The 26,353-nt window shown below is 38.9% G+C and overlaps 1 protein-coding gene across 1 annotated transcript in view; it reads left to right on the plus strand.

Annotated features, from left to right (window-relative positions):
* Positions 1–25,822, plus strand: part of ATP10B (ATPase phospholipid transporting 10B (putative)) — a 116,085-nt gene extending 90,263 nt beyond the window's left edge. The window contains exons 9-25 of the mRNA XM_026047500.1: positions 869–1,000; positions 1,329–1,456; positions 2,378–2,630; positions 3,569–3,801; positions 9,239–9,418; positions 9,969–10,536; positions 11,102–11,208; positions 11,969–12,095; positions 13,634–13,818; positions 16,908–17,220; positions 18,352–18,428; positions 18,996–19,121; positions 20,271–20,471; positions 22,285–22,365; positions 22,494–22,598; positions 23,068–23,255; positions 25,318–25,822. Coding sequence (XP_025903285.1) covers positions 869–1,000; positions 1,329–1,456; positions 2,378–2,630; positions 3,569–3,801; positions 9,239–9,418; positions 9,969–10,536; positions 11,102–11,208; positions 11,969–12,095; positions 13,634–13,818; positions 16,908–17,220; positions 18,352–18,428; positions 18,996–19,121; positions 20,271–20,471; positions 22,285–22,365; positions 22,494–22,598; positions 23,068–23,255; positions 25,318–25,822 — 3,509 coding nt within the window. The remainder of the gene's footprint in view (positions 1–868; positions 1,001–1,328; positions 1,457–2,377; positions 2,631–3,568; positions 3,802–9,238; positions 9,419–9,968; positions 10,537–11,101; positions 11,209–11,968; positions 12,096–13,633; positions 13,819–16,907; positions 17,221–18,351; positions 18,429–18,995; positions 19,122–20,270; positions 20,472–22,284; positions 22,366–22,493; positions 22,599–23,067; positions 23,256–25,317) is intronic.
* Positions 25,823–26,353: the final 531 nt, after the last annotated feature.

The following is a 26,353-nucleotide window of genomic DNA, read 5'->3' on the forward strand; positions in this document are numbered from 1 at the left end:
ATATAGCAACATATAATATTCTGATATCATAATTGTGAGGATACAGTTTTGATAATATTAATAGACTAGCAAGAACGTTTTTTGCTTGTAGGCTTCTTAAATCACTACATTTTTTTCCCCCTTTCAAATATATAAGCTCAATTCTAATTCAACGTGTTACAGATTTGATTTTTTTTATTTACCTACTGATTTATTAGTACTTTACATCCACATAGTGAAAAGCTGAATGATACTAATACCTTTCACTGCTGTATCTGGCATGTTGGGCTTTATTTAAATTAATACACTTTCTAACTAACTGATGAAAATATTCAAATGCACATTTCAAAAACTAGTACAGAATCTAATCAAGTTTTATTGCTCTTCTTCCTTTTCATCTGAAGGAGATATAGCTTTTTTTTAGAAGCACATACATGCTTATGATTCCTAAGAGATTTGAATGTTGATCCAAATCTTGCAATCCTGCTGAATCTTTTATCTCTGGAGGAGCAAAATATGTGACAGCTCAAATCTGCAGTTGAATGGAAGTCTTTTGTTACCAATCAGATTAAATCTTAAGCTTTTTTTTCTATTTAATAACGAAAGTAAGACTAATGTAAAGCATAGTTTCATCAAAAGTGCGTATTAAACCTGTTGCAATGTTGATGGAGATTTGTGCATGAATGCATACATTTTATATATATGCCCATACATACTTTCATGTGCTGATGCCCGGTCAAATTGAGAAGATGGGCAATAAAATTGCTTAATGGAACTAGAATCAAATTATTGTTAGTCCAGTACATCCTTCTTTCATTTTGTAAGAGAAATATTTTAAAGAAAAACCTAGAAAGTACTACATGAACCAACATCTGTTTGTGTTTTGAAGGTCATGAAACTAAGGCCATGCTCAATAACAATGGTCCTCGTTACAAACGCAGCAAGATAGAGCGACGGATGAATATGGATATTTTCTTCTGTGTGGGACTTCTGTTTGCAATGTGTCTTGTCGGAGCAGTGGGTATGAAGCATTAATAAAAACCCTTTTCTGCTTTGGTTCTTTTTTCTAAATAATGATTGTAATTGGTCCTTTGATGGACCTCTATCAAATGATAGTTTTCCTTGTTCAGATGTGTCAGAGGTGTCTGGCAATCTGAACATATTCCTGAAATAATCTGAATTCCTTTGACAACTTTTAAGTAGGCAGATGCTGCAAAACAACTGCTTGTTTAACTGGCACTAACAGAAGTTTTATCAGGATTGGACATGCATTTATCTGCAAATTTCAGCTGCTTTGTCCAGTTTCCTTCCTGCTTAGTTAATGTCAACCTTGTGTGTCATTCATATAGGCCATGGTATTTGGAGYGGAACGTTCTCAGAGCATCCCCCTTTTGATGTCCCAGATGCGAACGGCAATTACTTGTCTCCAGTCATTGCTGGTCTCTACATGTTCTTGACTATGATAATTCTATTGCAGGTAAAAGCCCCTCAAAATCTCTATTAGCTTCAAGGAAGAAGTTATTTAAAACTGTGTGTTAATAAGCAATTAATAAAACTGTGTTGTTAATAAGCAATTAATAGCTAATTAAATAATGACTATTATCTATCTGAAACCTTATTAATCCTATTTGAAGATACTGCTTAGGAGAGTTTCAAAACATCCAAGTGTGAAGTAATGTCTTTTTGTTTGTTTGTTTTTGTTTTCAACAAATTGCAATTTTTTTCTGTTATTGCTGAACACCACTAGGATATAGGTAGGAAGGATATGTCTTATATTGTTAAGTAGCTCTAGAATTTCTAAAGTACATGCTAAGGCAGATGTTTACATCCAGATGTCAACTTTTTTTTTCCTACCTGCATCCCTCATTCCAAAAATAGGACTGTAACTAAGCGTCTCAGGAAAACAGTGAAGCAAAAATTATTGTCATTTCTGCTAATGGGGAATAATAGCTAGGTATGGTTGTACTGACTTGGGAAAGAAGCAAAATTAGGAGGAGGAAGAGGCTTTGGGAAGTTTCGAATGCACAGGAATTGTTTGTGCAACTTTTTTCTTTTTCTTTTTGTTACTGTAAGAATGACCGTATGTGCAGCTCATCCTTCTCAGGATGCATCTCAGGTTAGAAGATGTGCTTTGGAAGACATGCTTTGAAAGGTGCAAGGTTTTTGCACTTGGAGATCCAGGCATCTTAATTTGTCATTTATTGACCCTCTTTATCCATTACTGTTCCATCATGGATTTCTTTAATTTCTAAAKKGTTTTYCAGTCCTACTATATGTCTTTKGAGAAAACTGCTTATCTGGTTGTTCTGGAAAGTGTTAGTCCATCTGTGACAGGATTTTGCTGAGAGAATGCAGTAAGACTTGTCTTAGCCCTCAAGGAGAATTTAATCTCTTCCAGGTTTTGATCCCCATCTCTCTCTATGTGTCCATTGAGTTAGTCAAGTTGGGCCAAGTCTTTTTGCTTCACAATGACATTGACCTGTATGACGAGGAAGCAGATTTGCCCATACAGTGTCGAGCCTTAAATATTACTGAAGATCTCGGACAAATCCAGTATATCTTCTCAGACAAGACTGGGACACTAACAGAAAATAAAATGGTATTCCGACGCTGTACTGTTGATGGAAATGAGTTCTCACATCAGGAAAATGGTGAGAGACACTTGTTATGCTTGTTTTTTCTTCTCTGTGAACTACTAAACAATATTAATGGAAATATTAAAGTTTAAAACTACAGGGCCTTCTAATGGTTGACTGCAAGTAGGGCTTCGATGCTTCCTTTTTGTGAGGGACTCCTGTTGTGGAGATCCTCCAAAGTGAAGGTGTTTTCAGTGATTCTGAAGCCAGGTGTGAAGATCTTTGTTCCCACTGCAGATAAATCGTGTGCTGCTCTGAATACCCATTTGAGACTGCAGAGGGAACATTTGTTCACTTCTGCAGGTAGATTCTGCCAAAAAAACCTTTTACAAGCTCACAAATCCAGCTTAGTTAGTAATTAAACTCAGTGGGTCCACAAGAAATTACCATAGAGTCTTTCTGTGTGATATGGAAGATTGGAGTCCTGTGTTTTCTCGAGTAGACCCTAGCTGCAGTCTGTGTTTGGGGCTTTGTGAATCTGTGGTTTTGACTCAGGCCTGTTGTTGCTTGAATGTTGCTGAGTTCTTTTCTCTAGATAGTTCTAAGGTTTTTTTGTTTTTTTTTTTTTCTTTTTCCCAAGCTGACAAGCAGTTGCCAAAGAGATGTTTGTGCTCTGTGACTGAAAATGTGAACAACAATGTGAATTACCATATTTCAGTCTCCTATTTCAATCTCCTGCAAAGTGCAGCTTAAGAGCGTGAACATTGAGAAGTCCATAAAAGTGACTGATCACTTTGAAAATGTATTTTTGTTTTCTTGTGATCATAAACATTTCAGAGTGGGATTTGTCAGAAACTGAAGTCAACAGTGAAGTTTTCCTGTTGTTTTTTGAATTGTTTGCATTTTGTTCCTTCTTGCATTTTGTTCATTGTTTCCTTCATCTTTTTCTAACTAACCAAGGACTTCCTCATGAGTAAAATGAAGGGTAAAATTTCATTTTTCCCTTTTTGCAGCCAGACGTCTGGAAACACATAAGGAGCTGGATTTAGACGATGAGGACTTTACAGACTTTCAGCACTTCACTCTTCCTCCCAACATTGAGCGACCAGCCACTTACAAGCAGAGGACAGTAAGACCTTTAAGGAGGTGCCAGAGCGCCAGGGCTCACTTTCAAGGCCATACAAGGCAGAAGTCTCTTGGTCGTCGTGACAGTAACCAATCTCAAGTGGCATTCAGCAGCACCATTGTGAGTACAAGCAGACGGAGCTGATGCATTTGAAGCAGTTCTCCTGTGTATTGCATTTTGTGATGGGAAGCCCATAGACACACAAGGGAAGGCAAGAGATGAAGCAGGTCTGAAGGAGAAGTAGCTGAGTTGGAAGGAGGAAATTCCAAACCTTGGGGGAGCTGGGAGAGAGAGATAGAGCACTGGGGTCCTTGTATGGACCGTGCAGCCAGCAGATAGGAAGGGGGCTAGGGAGGCCTTGGGCATCAGGCTCCTCCTATCAAAGGCTGCAGCAAAAGTGTGGGAAGCAGTTCTGGGAGCTTGGTAGTGTGTCAGAAGATAGGTTGCATTTCATTAGAAACAGAACCAGAAAAAAAGTGACATTTTTTACATAGGTGATATGAAAGAGGTTAAGATGGCATATCAGAGCAAGTTCTCAAASCTTGTCTGGTGCTTAAGAACCTTCTTCACCTTCCATAGTTCTATAGGCCCTGCCTTACCCCAAATACTGGCTAGGAAGTAAATGCTGTCTTCATTGCACTTCCAATAAAATCTTAGTCTTATTTAATTTTAGACCAGAGACTTCTGAAATCTGACACAATCTAATTAAATTTTCAAGCAGAGGAAAAAAAAAAGTGTCTTTTTAACAGACATTTCAGACAGGGTTTTTTGTTGACTCTAAAAAAAAGTTTAAAGTTGACTCTAAAAGAAAGTTTTCAAAATCAGAATTCTAATTAAAACTAAATACCATTTTTTTAAAAAAATCCAAATATTTATTTTAACAAATGCTGGCAAGTACAAATATAATACTACATCAACTACTGTATTTTTTTTTCCCACAATAGAAACAATATCTAGGGAGCTGGTATCAATCACGTGCTTCGTAGGAGAAGATTAAGCTGCTGTCATGGAAATAACCTGTGCTAACTGATAATAGGTGTCACTTTATCTAGATAAATCGTTTAACCTATGTGACAAATRTGAAGATGCAGTAGAAGTTTAGATACCTAGATATTGCCCAAAGCCAATGGTTTTGGGCATATATACAGTGATATCTTCCAAATGATGCATAGCAGTGTCTGTCTTAAACCAGCCAACCCAATTCCCTGGTGATAAAACAGGGGTAATGAGACTTTCTTGTTTTATATTTCTATGTATTGTATATTTCCATGTCCCATTTTGTATACCTATGTGGGTAAGGATTGCACTTATTTGGAACCTGTGTGTCGTGTTTGATGTGTTTGTACATGGCTAACAACACCCGCAGCATCCTGAGTGCTCCAGGTCTACGGAGAGTATTGTGGGCTCAAGTACATTTCAACAGTCAAAGCTGCTTGAGAAGAAAACATCTTTGAACATTCATTTTAATTAATTTGACCCTTGCAGAGTCTTTCTGGGTGAAGAGCTCTGTTTTTAAAAATGTGCGTGTGTGTAGGGGGATGTGTGTGTGTGTGTGTGTGTGTGTGTGTACATATATATTCAGTGGCAGTTGACAGTCATCAACCAAAGTTCTCGCAATGAAATCATGAGCCTGAGCTTCCTCAGATGAACACAGTGTAAGAGGAAAAATAACCCCTGCTTTCGCAATAAGCAATGTAATGTCTAAAGGGCAGTCACTGGGGCTGTGTAGGGTGTTTTGCTTTTTTCTTAATAGATGTCAAGTTTCCAGGAGTTAGTTTGCCAGCTACGTGAAAACTGTTTGTGAAAACCATTAGCCTCGAATAAGAGGAAAATTGAAGAACTTTGTGCTGCTGAGAAGACCCAGTGGTTTGGGGTAAGGGTTAGCAGAGCGTCTGCTAGGAGCACCTTTTAAACCAAGTGAGCTATTAACATGACTATATCCTACAAAATGGGAAGAGTTTAATTGGAAAGGAGCTGTGCTAAACCAAAGAAACTCATTTACAAATGTCAAGTTCCTACGTGCAAAACGTTAAAGGAAGGTTAATGATGCAGAGATCAGAAAAATTCCTTATTCTAAGTCACTCTTACATGAATGGATGACAAGCAGGTTGTATATATTGGTTTAAGGCATTTGTACAGTAGTATTTTGTGCCTTGAAATTGGCACATTTGAGGCTTCATCCCGCTGCCTAGAGCAGTTCTGCAATGAAGCAGCCCTGCAGCCTGYCTGCTTGGGAGCTCGTGCTCTCTGCTTGACCAGTTTGGATGCTTTGCTGAAATCGGAGAAGCTCTTGTCAATTAACATGTTCATCTCTGTGTGTCTCTGAGATAGACATGAGAACAAGGGGGATTTTGTGGCATTTGATAAAGTTAATTAAATTGGCGCCTGCAGATCCCAGAAGAATAAATACACAGTGTTGTTTGTCTTTGCTGGGGTAGAAATAGCACGGGTATGATGCAGAGCCTAACTCCCAGGGCTCACCCTCTGTTTTTGCTCCTTCCCTTTCCTCCTCCCAGACAGTACTTCTGTCTGGAGTCCTCGTGACTCTGTGGAGCCGCTTGCCTTGAGCTCTTGTAGGACCTGATGAATCCTGTGTCCACTGCAGCCTCTAGCAGCTCAGCGGCAGAATCTGTTCAGTGAGAGGGAGCTTGACCACATTTTGGATAATGGAAGAGCAAATTTCTGACTTGGTSTCAGCAATCGTATCTCTTGCTTTTTACAGATGCCCTTCAGAAAAACAGAGATCTGACTACTAATAGTTACTAAGAGATTGACTTGGACGAATCCATCTGAACTATTCACACAATTTAAAGCTGAGAATTGCTGTCATCTCTCTAGTGTTTATTACTGACACCATAAAAAGGTGTTGTCTATTTATGTCCTAGGCTTTACATGGATTGGAAAAGATGGAAGGAAGGCGTAGTCTTTATTTCAGAAATCGCATAGTGAGGYGGAGAAATACAATGTCTTATTGATGTCATTTATGAAAAGTCTGGTGGGAGAAGGTTGAGTCCATATTGAAAGTATCTAATGCAGTTGGGGAAAGGAGAGACACACACCAGTTCTCACACATCTCCAGTGAAAACAGAAACTTATTTTTATTCCATCTGCCTGGCCCCCTGGAGAGGCAGCCTCAGCCCAGCAGGACACCGTTTCATTTAGAGCCTCCAAGGTAGCACTGACCACCTCACTGCCAGGGATTGTCTTAATTTGGTTTCCTGTGGCTGATGCAGATTCTCAGAGGGAAAAATAATGTGCTGTAAAACTCACAGTGCTGTGTTTGACAGAAAGACCTAACTGAGCTTTGGGAGGAGAAATATTATAAATGTTTGGAAGGAGGTAAGAGCATTGCTGCTTACTTTGTGCTTAGGTGCTGCTACAAATTCAGATTTTGACARTGTTTCCTTCTAGACTTAACAATTCCAACGGGTAGCAGCCTGCTGTTGGAAACATTTCTTGAAGATTGCAGTTCTCCTATGGCATCAGGCTTTAGTATCATCAGGTAGAAGAAAAGCTCTCAGATGACACTAGCCATGTTATAAGTAAGATGTCATCATTTTTGCTAACATACTAACACTTGTAGGGCAATACAGTTAATTGCTATTAATTAATTAATAATCATTCATGGCAACATTTCTCTTCCTTTTTCCTGTTTGCTCCAACTGGTCAATGAACATATTTGTTCATCTGCAATTTTGTATCTCCTGGAGTTCCTTAACACTAAAGCAAAATAGGGGAATTCTCATCCAGTCCTGTTTTTACTGGATGTGAAAAAGCACAGGAGAAATACAACTTGTCAGAGAAATAGTTCTGTGTGTGTGTGTGTGTCCGTGTGTGTGTGTCCATGTGTGTCCTGAGGCCACAACTGTTAAAATTAAAAGCTGACCTGTCAGTGCCTCTTTGAGAATTTTTTAAATTTTCACGAGGAAATTTTTGAGTTTAGAAAGGTTCAGCTCAAGCAGGATACTCATTAGTGAGTTGTCATTTTTAGCATGAACTTTGAGAGGCAGATATTGAGAATAATAGATACTAAAAAAAAAGAAGGGGTAGAATGAAGTTGCCTAAGAGGACYTGAGATAATTAATAGTGGTTCCTGACTTTTATTCTCGTTGTGGCAGTGCATGAGGAAATGGTATGGATAGCTGGGCAAACATGTAGCRAGTTTCTCATGGTTACTGTTTCYACTGAATATAACCTTAATGGTTTGGAAAGTCATGTGTGTGCATATAGGTGCTTCACTAGAGGTTAAGATACTGGCAATTGCTGTAGTTAGCAGGTTTAAAGACAGGCAGCAGATACACGTCACCTGTTGTGTGTCACAGTGTCCTCTTCTGAAAGGCTCCTAAAGAATGACCATTAACCTTGATGTTCTCAGCTTCTGAAAAAGGACCTTAATTAATAAAAGATAGCAGAATTATCTGCAATAGTTTGCTAGAGAAGGGGGACGCTTCTGTGMTGAAGACTTTTCACTCTATGCAATGCAAAAAAAAGCTTGTAATGGTTGAACCAGAGAAACCAGAACCTCTCACAGCAGAGAAGGTTAGTACATGATCTTGTTCCATCTTTGGATTGCAGTTGAGCTCCATGCTGCAAAATAAGCACTAGATTTATTTTCACTTAGGGTGATTTAAGAACCACTACTCACTCTAGCAAGCAGGAGTTACAATGCAGCAAATGCAGCTCAGCATAACGTAACTGTGAATGTGGCTGATTAATTGCTGTTGCACATTGGGGAACCTCAGAAAACTATGTTGGAATGAAAAAGGAGAGGGGAACAGCTGAGATGAACTAGAAAGGAGCTAAATCACTTTGCCAGGTCCTTAAAGAAGGCCTCCAAGTGTGCTGGCTCACAGGAAGGCTTGTATTTTAAATTTAGAAGTTCTTGTTAAGYRTGGTTCTGAATTAAATCCAAACTAGACTGTGCTCCCATGTGATTTCCATTAAGAGGAGTCTTCTCATAGTCCTCCATCAGATTAAATTGTAGATAAGTGACCATTGTTAAGTAGTTTGGCTTTCAAGTTTAGCTTTGATTAGAGAGAGTGTGGTAGTGGAAAGGCAGTATCATTTCAGCAACAAATGAGTATATGTATATATTTCTTTATTGCAAAGCTGCAGAAGAACAATGTGAGATGACTTCTCTTGTGGAATCCAAAACCAAATGATTTTAGAAATGAAAAATGGTACTACTATAACCAAATATCATGTGTAAGATGTAGGCTCATCTGAAGTAACAATCAGCACCACCTTTAGAATACTCTTTAATGCCTTAGTCCAGAGTTTCAAAGTTTGAGAATTAGGTTATTCTGATTCTAGTAGATTTCAAAAGAAATACAAATATGGAAATGCCTTCTATTTTAAGATGCTTTTCCTTTTAACAGTGTGGTTATGCAGCCTCCAGAACTGCATCTTTCTCTTGGAGATATTAGGTCCAGAAGGCATTTGCCTTACATCTAGGTATAGATTCAATGAGACGCAACAGGAAGGGGTGAAGGTGATTCATCTTCAGTGGGAACAGTCACAAATAGGAATAATCTACATGAAATCATTTCTCTTCCAGGAAAAGGATGTGGCTCCTGATAGCAGGCTGTTGAGGAGAGTGAGAGAAGCTGCTCTCCGGACTGAAAATCTGTCTCCATTTGGAGATACGAAGACGGCCACATCCCTTACTGACTTTTTTCTAGCCCTCGCCATCTGTAATACCGTTGTGGTCTCCACAGCTACAGAGCCAAGACAAAGGGTAATCTCAGTTTCTGAGGAAAATTACTTTTGCTTGAGCCACGTAACAACGTAGAAACCACTGCTCAGTGACACCTGGGAGGCTGAGAAATGCCTTCTTGAGGAGATATTTTCCTCTACTTCATGTACCTTTTTGTGTAATGTCTACTGTTTTGTTGCCTGCATATCTCCCTGCCTGACACTACACCTTATGTTTGATTAATAGTTATGGCCACCACAGTTTCTGCAGCTTTTCTTTTGGATTTTAGCTTATATTTAAAGTAAAAAGAACCTTTGAATACTGGGTTCTCCCTAGTTTCTTGGGCTGTTAACAGAATTACAGGTGGCTTCCTTCTAACTCTGCTTCGGTGGCAGAGACTCAAATCACATTCAGATTTGAATGACAACTGACTTATGACACTTCTACTGAAGTCTCCTACCAAATGAATAAGATTTCTTTTTATTTTGATTGTTATTTCAGTGGAAATAGCATTGAGGTTTTGGAAAGCATCCTGTATCTCTTCCCACCCCCCCCCCCCCAGGATATAACCAATGTTTTCTCCTATCTCTAGGTTACAGTCCCACCACCAATAAAACCTTCAGGAATCACCCTGGAGAGGATTCATCAGATGTTCCAGCGGCTTAAATTAGCAAGTCTCAGCCAGTCTTTTTCATCATCTCAGGCCRGTTCAGACCTTGGAGCCAGTTTTAGTGCCAAGAGCACAGAAGAGCCCCTGGCCACGCTGGATTGCTGCGACAATGAGGACGACTGCTACGGCACCCCTCGGAAGGGCAGCACGGATATTGCCAGCGCTTCCTTGGAGGAGGTGTTCAAATCYGTTTCTCCCAGCTCTTTGCCATCAGAATATTGCTACGAGGCTGAGAGCCCAGATGAGGCGGCTCTTGTCTATGCTGCCCAGGCATATAGCTTCACCTTGGTGTCCCGGACTCCAGAGCAGGTGACCGTGCGCTTGCCCCAAGGCACCCTCCTGACTTTTGATATTCTCTACACCTTGGGGTTTGACTCGGTAAGGAAGAGGATGTCGGTGGTGGTGAGACACCCCCAAACCAAGGAGATCATTGTCTACACAAAAGGAGCCGATTATGTTATAATGGACTTACTGGAAGACCCTGCCAAAGGTAAGTAACCAGTGAGTCAGCTCTGTTAGGCCTCCTATAAATTCTTGCAAGAAGTTTATAGTACTCTTGATATATATATATATATATATAAAAAAATATATGTATATATATGTATGTTATAGATATCGTATCTAGCTACTAGGATTATAAAAAAAAGAAAAAGCTCTTTATAGTGGTATCCTTGCAGATCAAGAGCTGAGGTGTTAATATTTAACCTCAATAGTGTTTGCAGTGTGGAATGGGCTCATTCCCAGTGACAGCCCTAACCCATGTGAGTTGTATATTTGCAATAATACTGACATAAGAGTCTGGCCATTGTATTTCAGTTTGTCAGCAAGGGTGCTATAACATTAAAACAAACAAAAAAACGCAAGTAATRTCATCTTAAATGAAACAAGGAACTTCAGGCTTATGGATTTCCTGGCCAATATTTACGGGCTGTGAAAGGAATTGCTATTACATTAGCATGCAGTCTTCCCTAATGCCCACTCCCTTTTAATCTTAGGTCATTAGGTCTGAAATGATCTGTGCTTAAAATACAAACCTTTTTGCTTGTATTTCCTAGCTGAAATCAATGCACAGAAAAGAATGAGAAGAATAAAAAATAAAACACAGAAACACCTGGACTACTATGCCCGTAACGGCCTACGAACACTGTGCATAGCTAAGAAGGTAAGAGGGCATTAGCCTAATATTGTTTGCAGCTCTGCTGTGTATGCGCCAACAAGTTTATTAGAAAAAAAAAAAGTAGGTTATAAGTCTTACTGCTTCAGAGAGCATGCCCATTTTTATGCCCATCTGTTTGATTGTTCTGTAGCTTTTTTTTATTGCTTTCTTCTTTAGCATGTAACCAGGATGAGAAGACATACATTTTTGGTCAGTCTCAAAACCTTAATTTCTACCTCTTATTTGATTACTCTAACTGACCATATTTAGAGTGGTTCCAGGTAAGAAAGCAAAAGCTTATAGGAGAGACAGACACTTTTTTTTTTTTTTTTTTTTATCTTTTGCTTTGCGTTCAGCTTTCAGAAACTTTGTCCTCAGCCCAAGATAGTACATTTTAGCCTGATACTTTGATAGAGAAATTCTCTGTGCAACAAATAGGCCATATTCAAGTTCTGGAGAAATGTAGTGCAACCTTCAGAAACTGCATGTTCCAATTCAGAATCCTAGCTAAGGTTCCTGTAACAGATAGTTTCTCTTAAGCACATTTTTAAGTCTTAGCTATAGTCCATTTAGACAATCAGGTAGGCTATTTTGCTTGTTTCTTGTAGTTTCCACAGTCTTCTATTAGAAGAGTTCGTGTTATTTTAAAGCAAATATAATACTTGACCAACCTGGATAGGAGTTAAATCTCTGCCATCCAGAATGTTGGCATCCTTCTTTTCCTGCTTGAATTAGAAGTGAGCTCTGCTTCAATTCTATTATGCAGATCTTGACTGAAGATGACTTTCAAAAATGGGCCAATTTTCGTCGTGAGGCAGAAGCTGCAATTGACAACAGAGATGAGCTGCTAATGGAGACAGCCCAGCATCTGGAGACCAAACTCACCTTGCTAGGTAGCTAAAAATAAGAATTGTCATTGTCGGTGAGGTATCGCTTGCTCTTCTGTGATATTCTTGGCAATCAGACAGGCAACAGCTTATACTAATCCATATCGAAAAGGCTTCCTGTGAGATTTGGAAGTCTCAGGGCTAGGATACACAATCCAATTACAATGTCTAAACAAGTTCATGTGCATTTTAAGCAGCAATAACTTGGAAAAAGTGCACTGAAACTTTCCTGTGCCGTGAATTAAGAACATGGRCATTGCCTCTGCCTCACATGATGTGTGCCAGATAACGTAATGTAATTGAATCACATCTGTCTCCTTAAATAAACCTGTAAAACACTATTTATTAACTTCAATGTTGAGCACTATCTCCGAGGAAATTTCTGTAACGGTAAAATTATCTGATAAAAACATTAACTAAAATTGCTGTCCAGACACATGCATTCCTGTTGATGGACTTCTGGTGTCGTTGCATTCTGTCATGTTTGCTTTCTTCACTTTGTTGAAGTGAGATATTTTGTGTTAAAAGTTACTTCTGTGGGTAATGGTGCATTACCCATCATCATAGTGTCTACAGGCATTATTTTGCTAAATTAGGGAGCRCTTCATTGCTTTGTTTTCTGTTTTGTTTCCAGATGTTTTATTGTTTATATTTTGATTTTCAGGGTTGCCTAATTTTCATCTTTCTGTGTACAGTCTGTGCCCGTAATTTGTTATCCTGAATTTCTGTGATTATAAGCTGTTATCATTATGGCTTCTTATAATATCTGCAGTGATTTAAAAATTATAGTAATAACAGTAAATACTCTAAGTAGAATCACAGAAGAGGCAATGTGGCTCTTGTCAAAATCTGCCATCCTTGCCACCTGTAAAGGCTGTGTATGCTTTCATACCTCATTTCACAAGAAATATTCTTTTAGCTTTAATCACTGCCCATCTTTAATGTATCACAGTTATAGCATCTTCAAACTGACCTCTAGTGGAAGAGATAAAAAGAGGAATATTGTGACAATTCAGGTGGTGATTTCCTTCAGGATGAGTATAGTCACCTGCTTTTAAGTTTGCACATTTTAAAAAAGAAAACTTACCTTTTGATGAGTGAAGTATCTGACTTGGCAATAGGATAGCATTCATTTAAATAGTCAAGATTCATCTTTTCTGATTGCTGTGATAGGGCTTGATGCAGTACATCAAAAATGCATGTGATCTAATTCCTCTGCCAGCCCGTTGTCATTTTGGATTATTAAGAAGAAAAGAAATGCATCATTCTAGCACCCAGTAAAATGAAGGGCCAGAAATCATTGATAGTTGACGTGTTGAGATCTTCACCCAGATGTAGGTTTTGTACCTTTGGTTAGTTCCTCCTCAGTACCTTGGCTTAGTTGTCTGTAAGCACAGCCTTGTGATTTGAAGTGAAAGACCTTTTGAGATAAWAATAGTAATAGATAATAATAATAAAACACTTAAAACACCTGAATGGGCAACATGATTGTCGAACATTGCCAAATAGAAGAATCCCAGTTCACTCCTTTTCCGTTGGCATAGGAGCAACAGGGATTGAAGATCGACTGCAGGATGGAGTGCCTGACACTGTTGCAGCTCTTCGGGAAGCTGGGATACAAATCTGGATCTTGACAGGAGACAAACAGGAAACAGCAATTAACATTGCATATTCATGTAGACTTCTCAACCAAAGGGACACTATCTTTACCATTAACACTGAAAATAAGGTGAGTACAGTGAAGTACATAGAGTATGTGTGTGTGCATTGCAGTTTGTCACTGTTTTATTTTGTGCTATGTTCCATTATTTTATTAAATTCAGAAAATTATTGTTGCACCTTTCCTGAGAGGATTAGGCTTGATTTTGTGTAAGCAGAATTTTCCTTTCTCAACATCCTAAAAATAGCTCTTGTGACTTGTTGAAAATGCAGTCATTTTCCAGACACTCCAYATTGGTGAAGTGTTGATGAGTGATGAGTTGACTTCTTCAGCTGGCTATAGGAAGGAGTGAGTTCAGGCATTAGGGTTAAAGCAGATCCATTTGTCATAGAGAAGTCAGACCTGGCAACATGTAAACTCCAAAACTGCAGAACATCAGCTGCCCTCATTCTGTGCTTGGCTGCTCGTGTCCTTGTGTTGTCCACATGGGCTGTCTCTCCTCTGGGACAGGTGTGTCCTCCTCCTGCAGGGTCTCCCGGGCCACCTGCACCGCTCTGCTCTGCTCATCTTCCCTAAGACACCCCACAGTATCCAAGGTACGTTGTGACCCTTACTGTGGACACACTTGCTTAGCTAGGTGTGAGGGTGAGGAGGGGACAGCAGGGTCCTTACTAGGTTCAAGCAGCACAGAGAACTRGGCAGCTTTTGGAATAAGAAGTCATTTATCTCAGCCTCCACCCCGCCAAAGAGGTGGATTGGTGACACACACTTGCCTGTCTCTGTAATGCTGCAGTGAGGATTGACTAAATACTGCAAAAATACTGAGTATTTTTATTTCGATAGGCAATTGTATAGAGCAGCTAGGCTATAGAKGGCCTACTTTCTGGCTGCTTTTGTCTGCAGTTAGTAGCTCCAAACAAGAATAAAATTCTATACTAATATCTCTCTTTTTCAATGTCATGGAAATAGGGAAACATGCAAACATGATATGGAATTTGGCACGGAATACATTTTTGGCTTCAATATGTAATTTAATTTGATACACATATCTGCTTTAAGGGAAGATAGAATGAATATATTTAGGATGGAAATTAGAAGATGGTTTCCATCAGAGACGTGACACTGCAGATAGGACCATCGTGGCTCCAGGAAGCACAGGGATATGCACCGACCTACTGCAGTTGATCCAGGCTCATATGAAAGGTGTACAGATATATGTGCCTGTGTGAAACGTGTGTGGTTCACTGGCCACTGGGGTTACCACATTAACATTTACCTCCGTCCCTTTCAAGCCAAAGCCCTTGACATCAATTTTGCAAGAAATTTCCAATGGCAGAAGCAGGGTAAATAATATACACAAAGGGCTACTCTTTTGACAAAATTACCTTTAAACTAAACACCCATTAAATGGTAATCACAGAATCACAGAATGGTTAAGGTTGGAAGGGACCTGTAGAGATCATCTAGTCCAACTGCCCTGCTCCAGCACTGAGAGCACATGGCACAGAGTGGCATCTGGGCGGGTTTTGAAGACCTCCAGAGAAGGAGACTCCACACCCTTCCAGGGCAGCCTGTCCCAGGGCTCACAGTGAAGAAGTTCTTCCTCACATGGAGATGGAACTTCCTAKGTTTCAACTCATATTCATTGCCCCTTGTCACATCACTGGGGACAAGGGCAATTYGGCAGTCAGAGCGGAGCATTCAGAGCTTTCCAATGAAGATATTATGGGAGACTGTGTTGAAAGCCTTGCTGAAGTCAAAACAGACAACATCCAMGGCTCTCCCCTCATCCATCCCCCCAGTCATCCCATCATAGAAGGCTATTAGGTTTGTCAGACATGACTTCCCCTTGGCGAATCCAGGCTGACTGCGCCTGATCACCTTCTTTTCCTTGACATTCCTAGAGATGCTCTATAGGATGAACTGCTCCATCACCTTTCCATTGACRGAGGCAAGGCTTACCAGCCTCTAGTTTCCCAGCTAGTTACTGTCACGGACAACAGTTAAGGAACAGCAGTGGTTGGCTTTAGTTGGCTTTATGAAGTCCCTAGACAGTTCCTCCCCTGAACACAGTAGTTTATCAAAACACTAGAAATCACATATATTCCAGTAAGAAGCAACACACATAGGTCGTTTGTGGACATTCATTTTAAAATGCAAATCAAGACAAACTCCGAGCTTTTGGTCCATTCACAAGAATGTGGTGCTTCTTGAATCTTTTTTTTTTTTTTTAGTGTACAAGTTAGATGCAGGTTTCTGTTAGATGTCAGAGATGCATTTGATTCCAGAACTTCCCACTTAAGTGTAATTTAAATCTTGCAAACATCCTACACATGCACCTTATGCAACATAAAGTGAAAATAGCACTTTAGAACTGAATCATCACTCAGTAGAGCTGATGGCAGAGATAGAAAAGGGAGTGATTAGCTCCTYAGGTATTTAGTGTCATGCCACAAAAAGGGCACTGTTAGTACTGGCAGCAAAATAACTTTTGGATGATTCTGAGTTGTGTCTCCCAGTGGTGTGCCAATTTAGGAGATTCACATGGGAAGGGGAAATGAGCCCTCCTTAAAGCTCTTTCCATTTGGTGCTAAGTCGGTCAGGGTTTGTGCATCTGAAAAAAGACTTATTTGTGAYTCAGGAACAGTGCTGGGCAGCTTTTTGTTATTCCTTTTTCTTCTGTCCCTAACACAAATGTCACAGACCTAATTTGTGACCTGGAAAAGGCCAAATTGTCAAAACCACTGGGCATTTTGGAAAATCTAAACCGCTTGTTTCTCTACCATAGTTCTGAGGGGAAATAAGTCTTCACATAATTGACAGTAGAGCTAGCTTTAAAAATCTCCTTTAGAAAGACATAATCAGTACTCTTTGAACTCTCAGCACTGGTAATGCAAATATGTGCTTTTCTTTTAAATTTCTTACTGCAGTTAAATAGCTGATAAGATGCACAGTGTTTTTAGCAAAGGACTTGATGACGTCATTAAAGTAATCTCCAATCTGATGAATTAGTGCATTTCTCAGTTTTCCCTAATGTTTATCTGATAGGCTTAAACATATTGGCATGATTATATATAGACAGATAGATTTTGTAAGGTACTCTGCTCTTGAGAGACATGCAGATAGCTATTTCTGGAATCACTTCTGTTGTCTCGCAGGAAACCTGTGAATCTCTCTTGAATTTAACCTTGGAAGAAGTGAGGAAGAGCTGTGATGTTGAAAAACCACAGAAGAAATTTTTTGGTGTTATCCCAACATATTTACCAGCCCCTGGACCTCCCTCTCCTGAATTTGGACTGGTGATCGACGGGAGAACGTTGAATGTCATCTTCCAGGGGGGGCTGGAGAAGACGTTCCTGGCGCTGACGCAGCGCTGCCGCTCCGTCCTGTGCTGCCGCTGCACCCCCCTGCAGAAGAGCATGGTGGTCAAGCTCGTCCGGAGGGAGCTGAAAGTGATGACTCTCTCAATAGGTACCTCACTCTTGAATGTCTTAGAGGAAAAAGAGGGAAATGGGCTCTTCTAGTTAAGGATTATGAAGTTGTATGGAATGGTTGTGCTMTGACTTGTGCCTCTTTTCAGCTAGGTACAGTGGAAAAATAGTATTGGATGTTCGTTCTCTACCAACAGCTATGCAAAAGTTCTCCAGCTTTCAGAGAGCAAATGGGACTCCCATTTAAAGGAGGCAAAAACATCCAATCTCAGGCTCTCCCAGCAGTCCCCTCCACGCACACCAGTGCAGATGCTCATATGTCACATATGTCACACTCCAGTGTGTCTTAGCAGTAGGGAAAGTCAACAGTAGTTAACACTCTGTGCTTTTACAAAGCCTTTTCGTACTGTATTTTACCAACCAGTGAAAACATTGTTATCCCCAGGGTAGCATTAAGCACCAACTCCAATGCTTTTTACCTCCAAATAATGTGAAATACTTCGAGTTTCCTGCTGCGGTGTTGCAAAGTGATCCCACTACACTCCTTGCAGAATTGATATTTTACAACTTAAAAGTTCTTTTAAAAAAAATTAAAAAAATAGTCAGTAAAAGAAGAATCTCTTTAAAATTCTTGCTTTGTTTCATAATACAAAGCATGATTCAGTCTGCACATTGCAGGCCACCATGCTTGTTTTTTCCATGGAAAAGCCATTCGGTTATGTATTCTCATATATTGCTGAAAATTGAAAAAAGCAGAATAACTCGTAAAAATGGCTTGTCACGTTGTTAGTTGCACTACAAATTATGATTTAATTTGGAGCATTGAGAGGAGGTGCTGCAAAGTGTGCTCCTGAACACATGGAGTTTACCATGTAGAAACATATAAAAAGGAGTAATTGTGGATGATGCCAGTGTCCATGGAGCTACCCAACCAAGTCCAATGCCAAGTTTAGGACGAGAAGAGTGAGGTCTCCTAAAGAGGAGGAGATTGACACCAAGATTAGAGTCTAGTGCTCTTATATGCTTCATCCCCAGTATCAGTTTCCCTAATTAAGATGCATGTTCCGTTAGAATAGTCTATGCTTAACAGTACAACTGGAATCTTATTATTCTGTGAAGTTAAGCATCTTTTCTCACTGTTTAATTGTTCCCACTTGTCTTCCCATTCTAGGTGATGGGGCAAATGATGTAAGTATGATTCAAGCATCTGATGTTGGCATCGGAATATCTGGCCAAGAAGGCATGCAGGTATCGTTTCATTTACTTCCTTTCCTCTTCTGTCATGTGGCTTCTYGATGCTTCATAAATTTTATAGCAGCCTTATACTCTGAATGTCATCTTAAAGGTTGCAAGTTGTCATCATTGCTGTCTTAAATTAATATACATGCCATAATAGCAGATTCAGAGAAAAAAATAATAATGTTTTGAGCCAATAATTAACATGCAGGATCAAATGTGTTTGTTTGTGTGTGGAAAATTAACAGATGATTGTCCAGTGATAGGTTAACATCTGGTTCGGAGTCATCTCTGCTATAAATGGTTCTGTTGATGCTCTGTAGATGCTATAGATCAGGTTCTATTGATTCTAATTCAGTGTTTTCTGCACCAAAATCTTTCAAGCTTAGGAAAATAAGGGAAAGACTTTATCTCCATGGAACTCTCAAGCTTAGGAAAATAAGGGAGAGTTCCATGGAGATAAAAATTCCAGTCATTTGTCAAGTGTTTTCTGAACATTCTTCAATGTTCAATCATCATCATATTGAGTGGGAAAATACATTCTGAAATAATCTCCACTTTTTTTTTTCTTCCCTAAAGGCTATGATGGCTAGTGACTTTGCGATCTCCCGATTTAAGCATCTCAAAAAACTGCTTCTTGTCCATGGACACTGGTGTTACGCTCGCCTGGCAAAGATGGTGATATACTTTTTCTACAAGAACGTGGTAAGATGATAGAGATAAAATACAAGATCTAAATATCTTTTGAAATAGCATTATTCTTGAGGGAAGAGGACTCAAAATTTAGTAACTTTTATACGGTAGCTCAAGAAACTTTTCTAGCAATACCCATGAGCCTCAAAATAAGCTTTGCGTAAGGAACAGCAGATTATTAGTGCTAGAATACAGAAGATGATTCTGTATTGAGAAATACTTGCCTATGAAGTCTCAGAATTTTTGCATTTAACTTGATAGGAGCCACTTGCAAGCAATGATGCAGTCATATCTGGCATTTTTATTAAAAATGTAATGTATATGCAAATGAGCTGTGCATTGAAGAATAATATAAAGTGGATAAACCTGATAGTAATAGTTTCTGCAAGCCTGTGCAAACAAGTCGATTTGACATGAAATGCACTGAGCTTGAAAAGCTATTTACTTAGAATTCAAAGTGTCCATTTTTTAATATATATATAATTTTGAATAAGGATTATGGCTTATTGGTGTTAAGATTTATAATGGAAATTGAAATAGAAACTTTTTTTTTTCCCATGACTGGGCGTCCTTTCAAAGTTCAAAGGATAGTTATTTGCAATATGAAATAGCTCTCCAGTTTGGGATTCTGCTGTTTTATTATCTCCCTGGTACCATTAAGAGAGCAGGAGGCCTTTGATTCCACATTGTCAGCAGGCTTGTAACAGGATTTAAAAATAGAATTTTTAGAGTTATGAACAATTTGATTAATTATTCTCTGATATATTCTTAAAGAAACCTCGCTGGTGTGAAATACTTAGGGTGAAGTGCTTTAAGACAATAAAGTGCAGAGGGATCTACCCTGTAGCTATTGGTACAGGTACCTGTAACTAAAATGATGTATTCTTGGGAGACAATGTTAAAAAATGATGTGTTATGAAGACCCCATAGAGAGAATGATGAGGGGCACAGACAATCCATGTGCTGCCATTTAAAGGGTCCAGAGCAGCCTGAAAAGTGGAGGACAATGTGAGGGAAGATGACGAAGCAAAAAGGCACAGCTCTCTCATCCTTACAACCTGGAGAGGAATGAAATTGGGTCAGTGGGAAGAAAGCATTTCTGCACAGGGACGTGGTTCTGCCTGTGCCATGACATTGCATTTGTATTTGCTTCTCCCATAGAGCTACGTCAGCCTGCTCTTCTGGTACCAGTTCTTCTGTGGGTTCTCCGGTGCCACCATGATAGATTACTGGCAAATGATCTTCTTCAATCTCCTCTTCACCTCGATGCCCCCCATTCTCTTTGGAATCCTCGATAGAGATGTTTCTGCAGAAACACTCTTAGGTTTGCCTGAATTGTACAAGAATGGSCGAAATTCAGAGGTATGACTTGATTGCCGAACTGCTTGATAAACCAAAGGACCGCTTTTGTTGTTGTTGTTTTGATTTTCTAGGGAGGGAAGGAAAAGAACAGCTTCAAACTCACCTAAAACTAAATTATCCATTGGTTTCTGTTTTGCTGGTGTCCAGTAAGAAAAACAGTAGAACAGTAGCTGTCAGAAGAACTAATTTAAGAGATACAATAGTGGCTTGCTTTGTGAGAGTAAGGCTGGGAACCTGTTCRTGGTTGGAAGACATAAATAAGTAGATTTATTCTGAAGATAAGCATATAGTTCAATCCAGTTTGGTACAGACAGGATGCATTATAGTAAAGGAAGTGATGTACGGGTGAGTCAGCCCTGTGAACAAAACCCTAAAATGAGTTGAGATTTTCATTTTAGGGACATTCAGTATTGCTGATCTAAAGAAATGCAATGGAGCTGATAGATACATAGCTATACACAGGCTGATTATATTCATGCAAAAAAAAATCTGAATGAGAGCATAGGGAAAAATAAATGAAAGAGGATGAGAAATACAGCAACTGAGGGGAAGAGAGTTTAGCTGGTCCCTGATGAAACTCTGCTGAGATTTGGTGTTTTGAACAGTCTCAGCCCACTGAGGAGTCCTGGAGGAAAAGCTTGATAAAAAGCTCGCRGCAGAAGAGTGACAAGGAAACTCAAAACATGAGATCAGTGAACAAGACACCATTTTTTCTGCTCTCGTACTCAGAAAGAGGCTTTTTAATACACAAAGAGGAGTTGTCAGTTTGGTGTCTAGGCTCTTCTGGATATGAACTGTTTCATTTATTTAGTTACCTAACTTTAACTATCAAAGTTGCTAACTCTTGAGAAATACACAAAAGAGCTTATATGGAGATTTTTCCTCAAACTGCCTGGTAAGTTTAGAGAACCAGTCTGATCTGTGTGTGTGTGTGAGGATCATAGATACAGATACACGTGTATCTAGTTTTGCATATAATAGCACTTTTGGTAAAATTCTAAAGGCTTGTTCCCAAATTACCTTAAGATGATTGAGATGTTAGCAGGCAAATTTTAATGCCCACCTTGTTTAGATTACAAAATTGCACAGTATTTAAGAGTCACTGTCTTTCTACATACAGCTACTTTCCTCATTAGGGATTGTGTTTTTTAGCACTGGTCARCATCAGTGGTTCATAGTCTTCCCTGATATTTTTAAAATCTGTTTATAGGAACACAGACTTTGAGCATTCTCTCCAAGAAGAGAACCTTTCTTAGCAGCTGCTGGACCTCACATACATATACATTATTTATCATTTTGAAGAAAACATTGTTGATTTGGCATTTTGACTGCATTGAAACAACAGAGGCCTATCCTTCTGTCRTTCCCCTGATGCTTCCTACCCTAGCCCATCTGTGTCACCATAGGTCCCAAGATAAGATTAAGTATGACATGTGATCATACTATAATGGCACAAAGTAGATTCTTTAATGGAAGGAGTCATAGGAGACAATAAATTTTCCCATCTTTATAGCCCCAGGAAGAGCTGTGTGTGAAAAATAATTTAAATAAAGAGGTCCTAGGGGAAGGGATATGGCAGAGATTCATGACATCTGACTTTGTTGACTGGCTAATCTTCTTAAAGGCCCTTATAGTCMACGCAGAGAGTATACCTGTTAAGGGATAAACCTTTGCTTCTAATTGGCCTCTGAAGAGGCATTTGTACATGAATCTGCAGACTTGTATTGTGGTGGAAATACGCAAAGCAAGTATATCTGTAGTAAGAAGAGATGTGCATCCTATCATAATGACTGTTATCCTCAATCTCCTACAGATATACAAGCTGTCAACTTTTATTATTACAATGTTGGATGCCTTCTATCAGAGCCTCGTTTGCTTCTTTGTCCCCTATTTGGTAAGTACATGGAGCACTTATATTCTCATTTTCATTGTCTTTAAAACAGTAGGTGGCRGGAGGGAAGGAAGAAGATTGACTTCTGAATCAATACAGTCTCTCTCTCTCTCTTTCTTCCTGTTCTCCAGACATACAAGGGCTCTGACATAGATGTGTTTTCCTTCGGGACCCCCATCAACACGATCTCCCTCCTCACGATTCTCCTGCACCAGGCTCTAGACATGAAAACATGGGTACGTGTTTGACCTATGCTCTACGTGCAACACTTTTCTGAACAGAACATACCGTGCAGGAGTGATGTGTCTTTTGCATTCATTTACTTTAACTTTGGGTCACAAAATCAAGTAGCATATGCACTGAAATAACACACTGTGGCAAAGTTGATTATTAGCCTTGGGACAAAAGCTCTGGCAGAGCAGCAGCATTTGCTTCTACTGTGCCTTTGAACRTGACAGKACGTGTTTTTTACATACTTTAGTTATATGAGCAGGAAACAGTTTGAGATATTTTTAAGAACTATATCCACTGCCATTGTTTTTATATTTAATTTCTAGGTATTTCTCCTGCTGCAATTTTTAGTAGAATGTGTCTATATGATATGTTATTTCTATTTATTTTTTATGTTCTCCCGTCTCAAAACCAGAGTCAGGATCTAACATACACTGCTTACACTGCTCTCATGTTGTGCACTCCTGCTTACAGACAGTGTTTCACTGGGCCACGATGATTGGGAGCGTGCTGCTTTACTTCATCTTCTCGGTGGTCTATGATGCTGTCTGTGTGGTCTGCAACCCTCCCAACAGCCCTTACTGGATTATGGAGAAGCAGCTTTCAGACCCTACCTTCTATTTACTGTGCCTCRTTACTCCAGTCATTGCACTTTTACCAAGGTTTGAATAATGCATTTGTATCTTCTCAATTTTTAGGCATCTGAGTGAAATAAGAGTAATGATGTCTGTAGATAGGAGATATGTCAGGTGCACAGACAGTGATAAGTCTGCAAGTCAGAAATCTAGGTTCTGTGTTCCAGTTCATGAACCATTAGTTTATATAACTGTAAAGTTATATTAATTATAAATATATATATAAATATATATATATAAAAATATATAAATTGTATAACTAACATATAAATGTAGTTTATATAAACACAGGTGACTCCCAATGCACCTGTTGTCTTTATTTTCTCATCGGGAAAGCTCTTCCTTCTGGGATGCTGCAAAATTTACCAGCACAAATATGCCACATAATTGTTCACTATGATGAGCACAGTATTGTCAAGCAGATAAAGACTAGGGCAAATCTTTGTGCAATTCTCAGTGCRTATATGAATATCTCAATGTATTCTGTTTCTTTAGTGTATTAGAGTGCTTTATGAAGCCAATTTAAGAATATGCCTCTATATCAAATAAATGTCTATATCCAGACTCCTGGTTTTGCTCTGTGCTGCAGATCAGGTATGATAAAGATGTTTGCAGACTGAATTTGGAAAGGAATAGTAATCATTTTAATATGTTCATGAGAAAATGTGGTTTGAAAAACAATGATTTTGTTCCCATGCATATGTTAACCTTACTGCTTTTAGTTTTTATTACTTTAATTATTCTTCAAATAGATATGTTTCATCTGAATTGCACCACTTTATTTCTGTTTATTTCTGCTTGGTCAATCAGAGACAGGCATATTAAATTCTCTTGCTGGTCTGCTGCTCACACTGCCAGCACACTGCTATTGCAAGGAAGTATTTTTTTAATATCTGATTTTGGAAATACTTTAAAGTATTGAAATTTTGGCCTTATCTTTGTCTGAATATAAAGGAACCTTTTGATATTAGATGATATATTTTCCATCTGAGATCAGAATCTGTGTTGTCTTATGTTGCCTTATATGTACTTCAGATCAGGATAAGCCACACAGGGTTCACTGGGGTCTCATGTCTTTTAAGTATAGCATCTTGTTCAGTCCTTACAAGATTATTGTCTTCCTCTCAGTCCACATTCATAGTGTTATTTTTGACCTTGAGCTTTCTGCTGAGAGCTACATTAAATACATGAATAAGAATTCATATATCCATCTTGGAAATTCAGCAAGGCTGAGATTGTTGCTGCCTCAGCAGTATACTGAGTTTGAAGATTTGTATCTTGGTAATATCAAGGTTGGAGAGTTGCTGTTGCTTTTGGTAGATATCCCAGATTATTTTCTGTAGAACCCCTGATTCACAGAAAATCCAGCCCCCAGTTTCTKCATTGCTCTGTCTGTTTATCACCCCAAGATTGAAATCACCCTTTGCTAAAYATAGTCCTTCACTTAAAATTAAATTTTGATTGATTCTTTTTACAACACTGATCTTGGTTTCCCTCAGAAACTTGCTGGAATTTAACAGCAAGATTTCTCATATTTGCTTTGAAATATGTAGGTAAAATCCTATCAGCAATCATGCTTCAAATGAGGCTTTGCTTTTCAGACAGGAATTGACAAGACAGGGAGAGAGGTTGTGTACTCTGTGTGTACAGAGAATTTATATGAATTCTCTGTCCTGAGTGGGATGCAAATTATTTTACTGCTTCTTTAGCAAATCTACAAGCTGAGGTTTTTAATTTTTCAGTTTTATGTCATCAAACTAATATTCCTTCTTTAGCTTCTTTTAAAGAGTGTAAGCATAACCTTAACCTCCATGAATGTTGCATCTCTGCAATATTTGGGCTTGTGTGTACCTTCCATGCACTCTTCAGCAAACGTTGCCAATTATCATAATTTATTTAGTATTTGTATATATGTGTTTGACTCTGAATCATTCAAGATAAGTGTATAGTTGCGTATGCATTAAGATCCAGGAATCAAGTTACCAGATCTGTTCAGAGAATGGAAAATGTTCAACTGGTTCTGTGTTATRTGAAACAGATTATGGATGTAAACCACTGCTAAGGTGATATATTTTCTTTCTTTTATCAGGTACTTTCTTTTCGCCCTACGAGGAACTTTGGGATCGTCTCTGATCCTGAAAGCTCAGCAACTARATCAGCTTCCTAAAGAGCAACAAGATCTTGAAATCCAAAAGTGGAGGTCAAGAAAACAAACTACTTCTGATGCACCCATAGCATCACCAGCATCTAATGACCTTGATCGAAGCATCAACCACTTATGTGTATCCCCATTTTTGCATACTGAAACAGCAGCTGTGTCTCATGGGGACATAAATGGTCGAGGACTTCTAAATTCTGAAATGAATCCTCTCAGGAAATGGGCACCTGAAGAAGGCAGTTATTTCTTTAATAGATGGGCAGAGGAAGAATATACTGCTACGGATTCCTCAACAGGACCTTTTTCTGGCCATTATCCCCTTGTTCCCAATAATGTAGCATCTCTTGGTCAAGATGCTAGCAAAGTAACTAGAGACAATGCTAAAAAATTTAACCACGGAAGCCATCGGCGATCTGTGAGTGCAGTGACACTCTGAAGAAATAYTCAGGAATGGAATTCATTAACTGGACATAGTTTCTCTGCTGCGCAAGCTGTGTGGAGAAACCAACATTATGGAAACAGAATTTCTATTTATACTTAACTATGATCCTTGATACAAAGGAAGAGATAGAAATTTGAAGGTTATAAGCATGCTGGAGTATTGCAATACAACCTTCAATATGAGACTTCTCCGAAGCACATATACTTGGATTAGTCACTTGATGACTTCTTGTTTCAGTAGTGTAATGTTACATAAGCATTGCTTAGAAATGTACAGTTTTGCACTTTGTCTTATCAAGGAATATTCTTCTATGACGGTAATAGTGAATAATTCCATTAGTGGTGTTTCAGGCCTATTATGTTATTTAAGTAGTATAAAAATAATGGTAAGGGAGTCCATTCTACATTAAGCCAAGACTTGGAGTAACACATACCACTCTTACTTTTAACATTGAAGACTTAAAAAGGCCCTGACCAACTTAAAAATTACAGTTTTACTAAAAAAAGTTGATTCTTCACACTAAAA

This window comes from Nothoprocta perdicaria, unplaced genomic scaffold, assembly GCF_003342845.1.
Source record: "Nothoprocta perdicaria isolate Ctin4 unplaced genomic scaffold, notPer1 scaffold_5, whole genome shotgun sequence".
Lineage (NCBI taxonomy): Eukaryota > Metazoa > Chordata > Aves > Tinamiformes > Tinamidae > Nothoprocta > Nothoprocta perdicaria.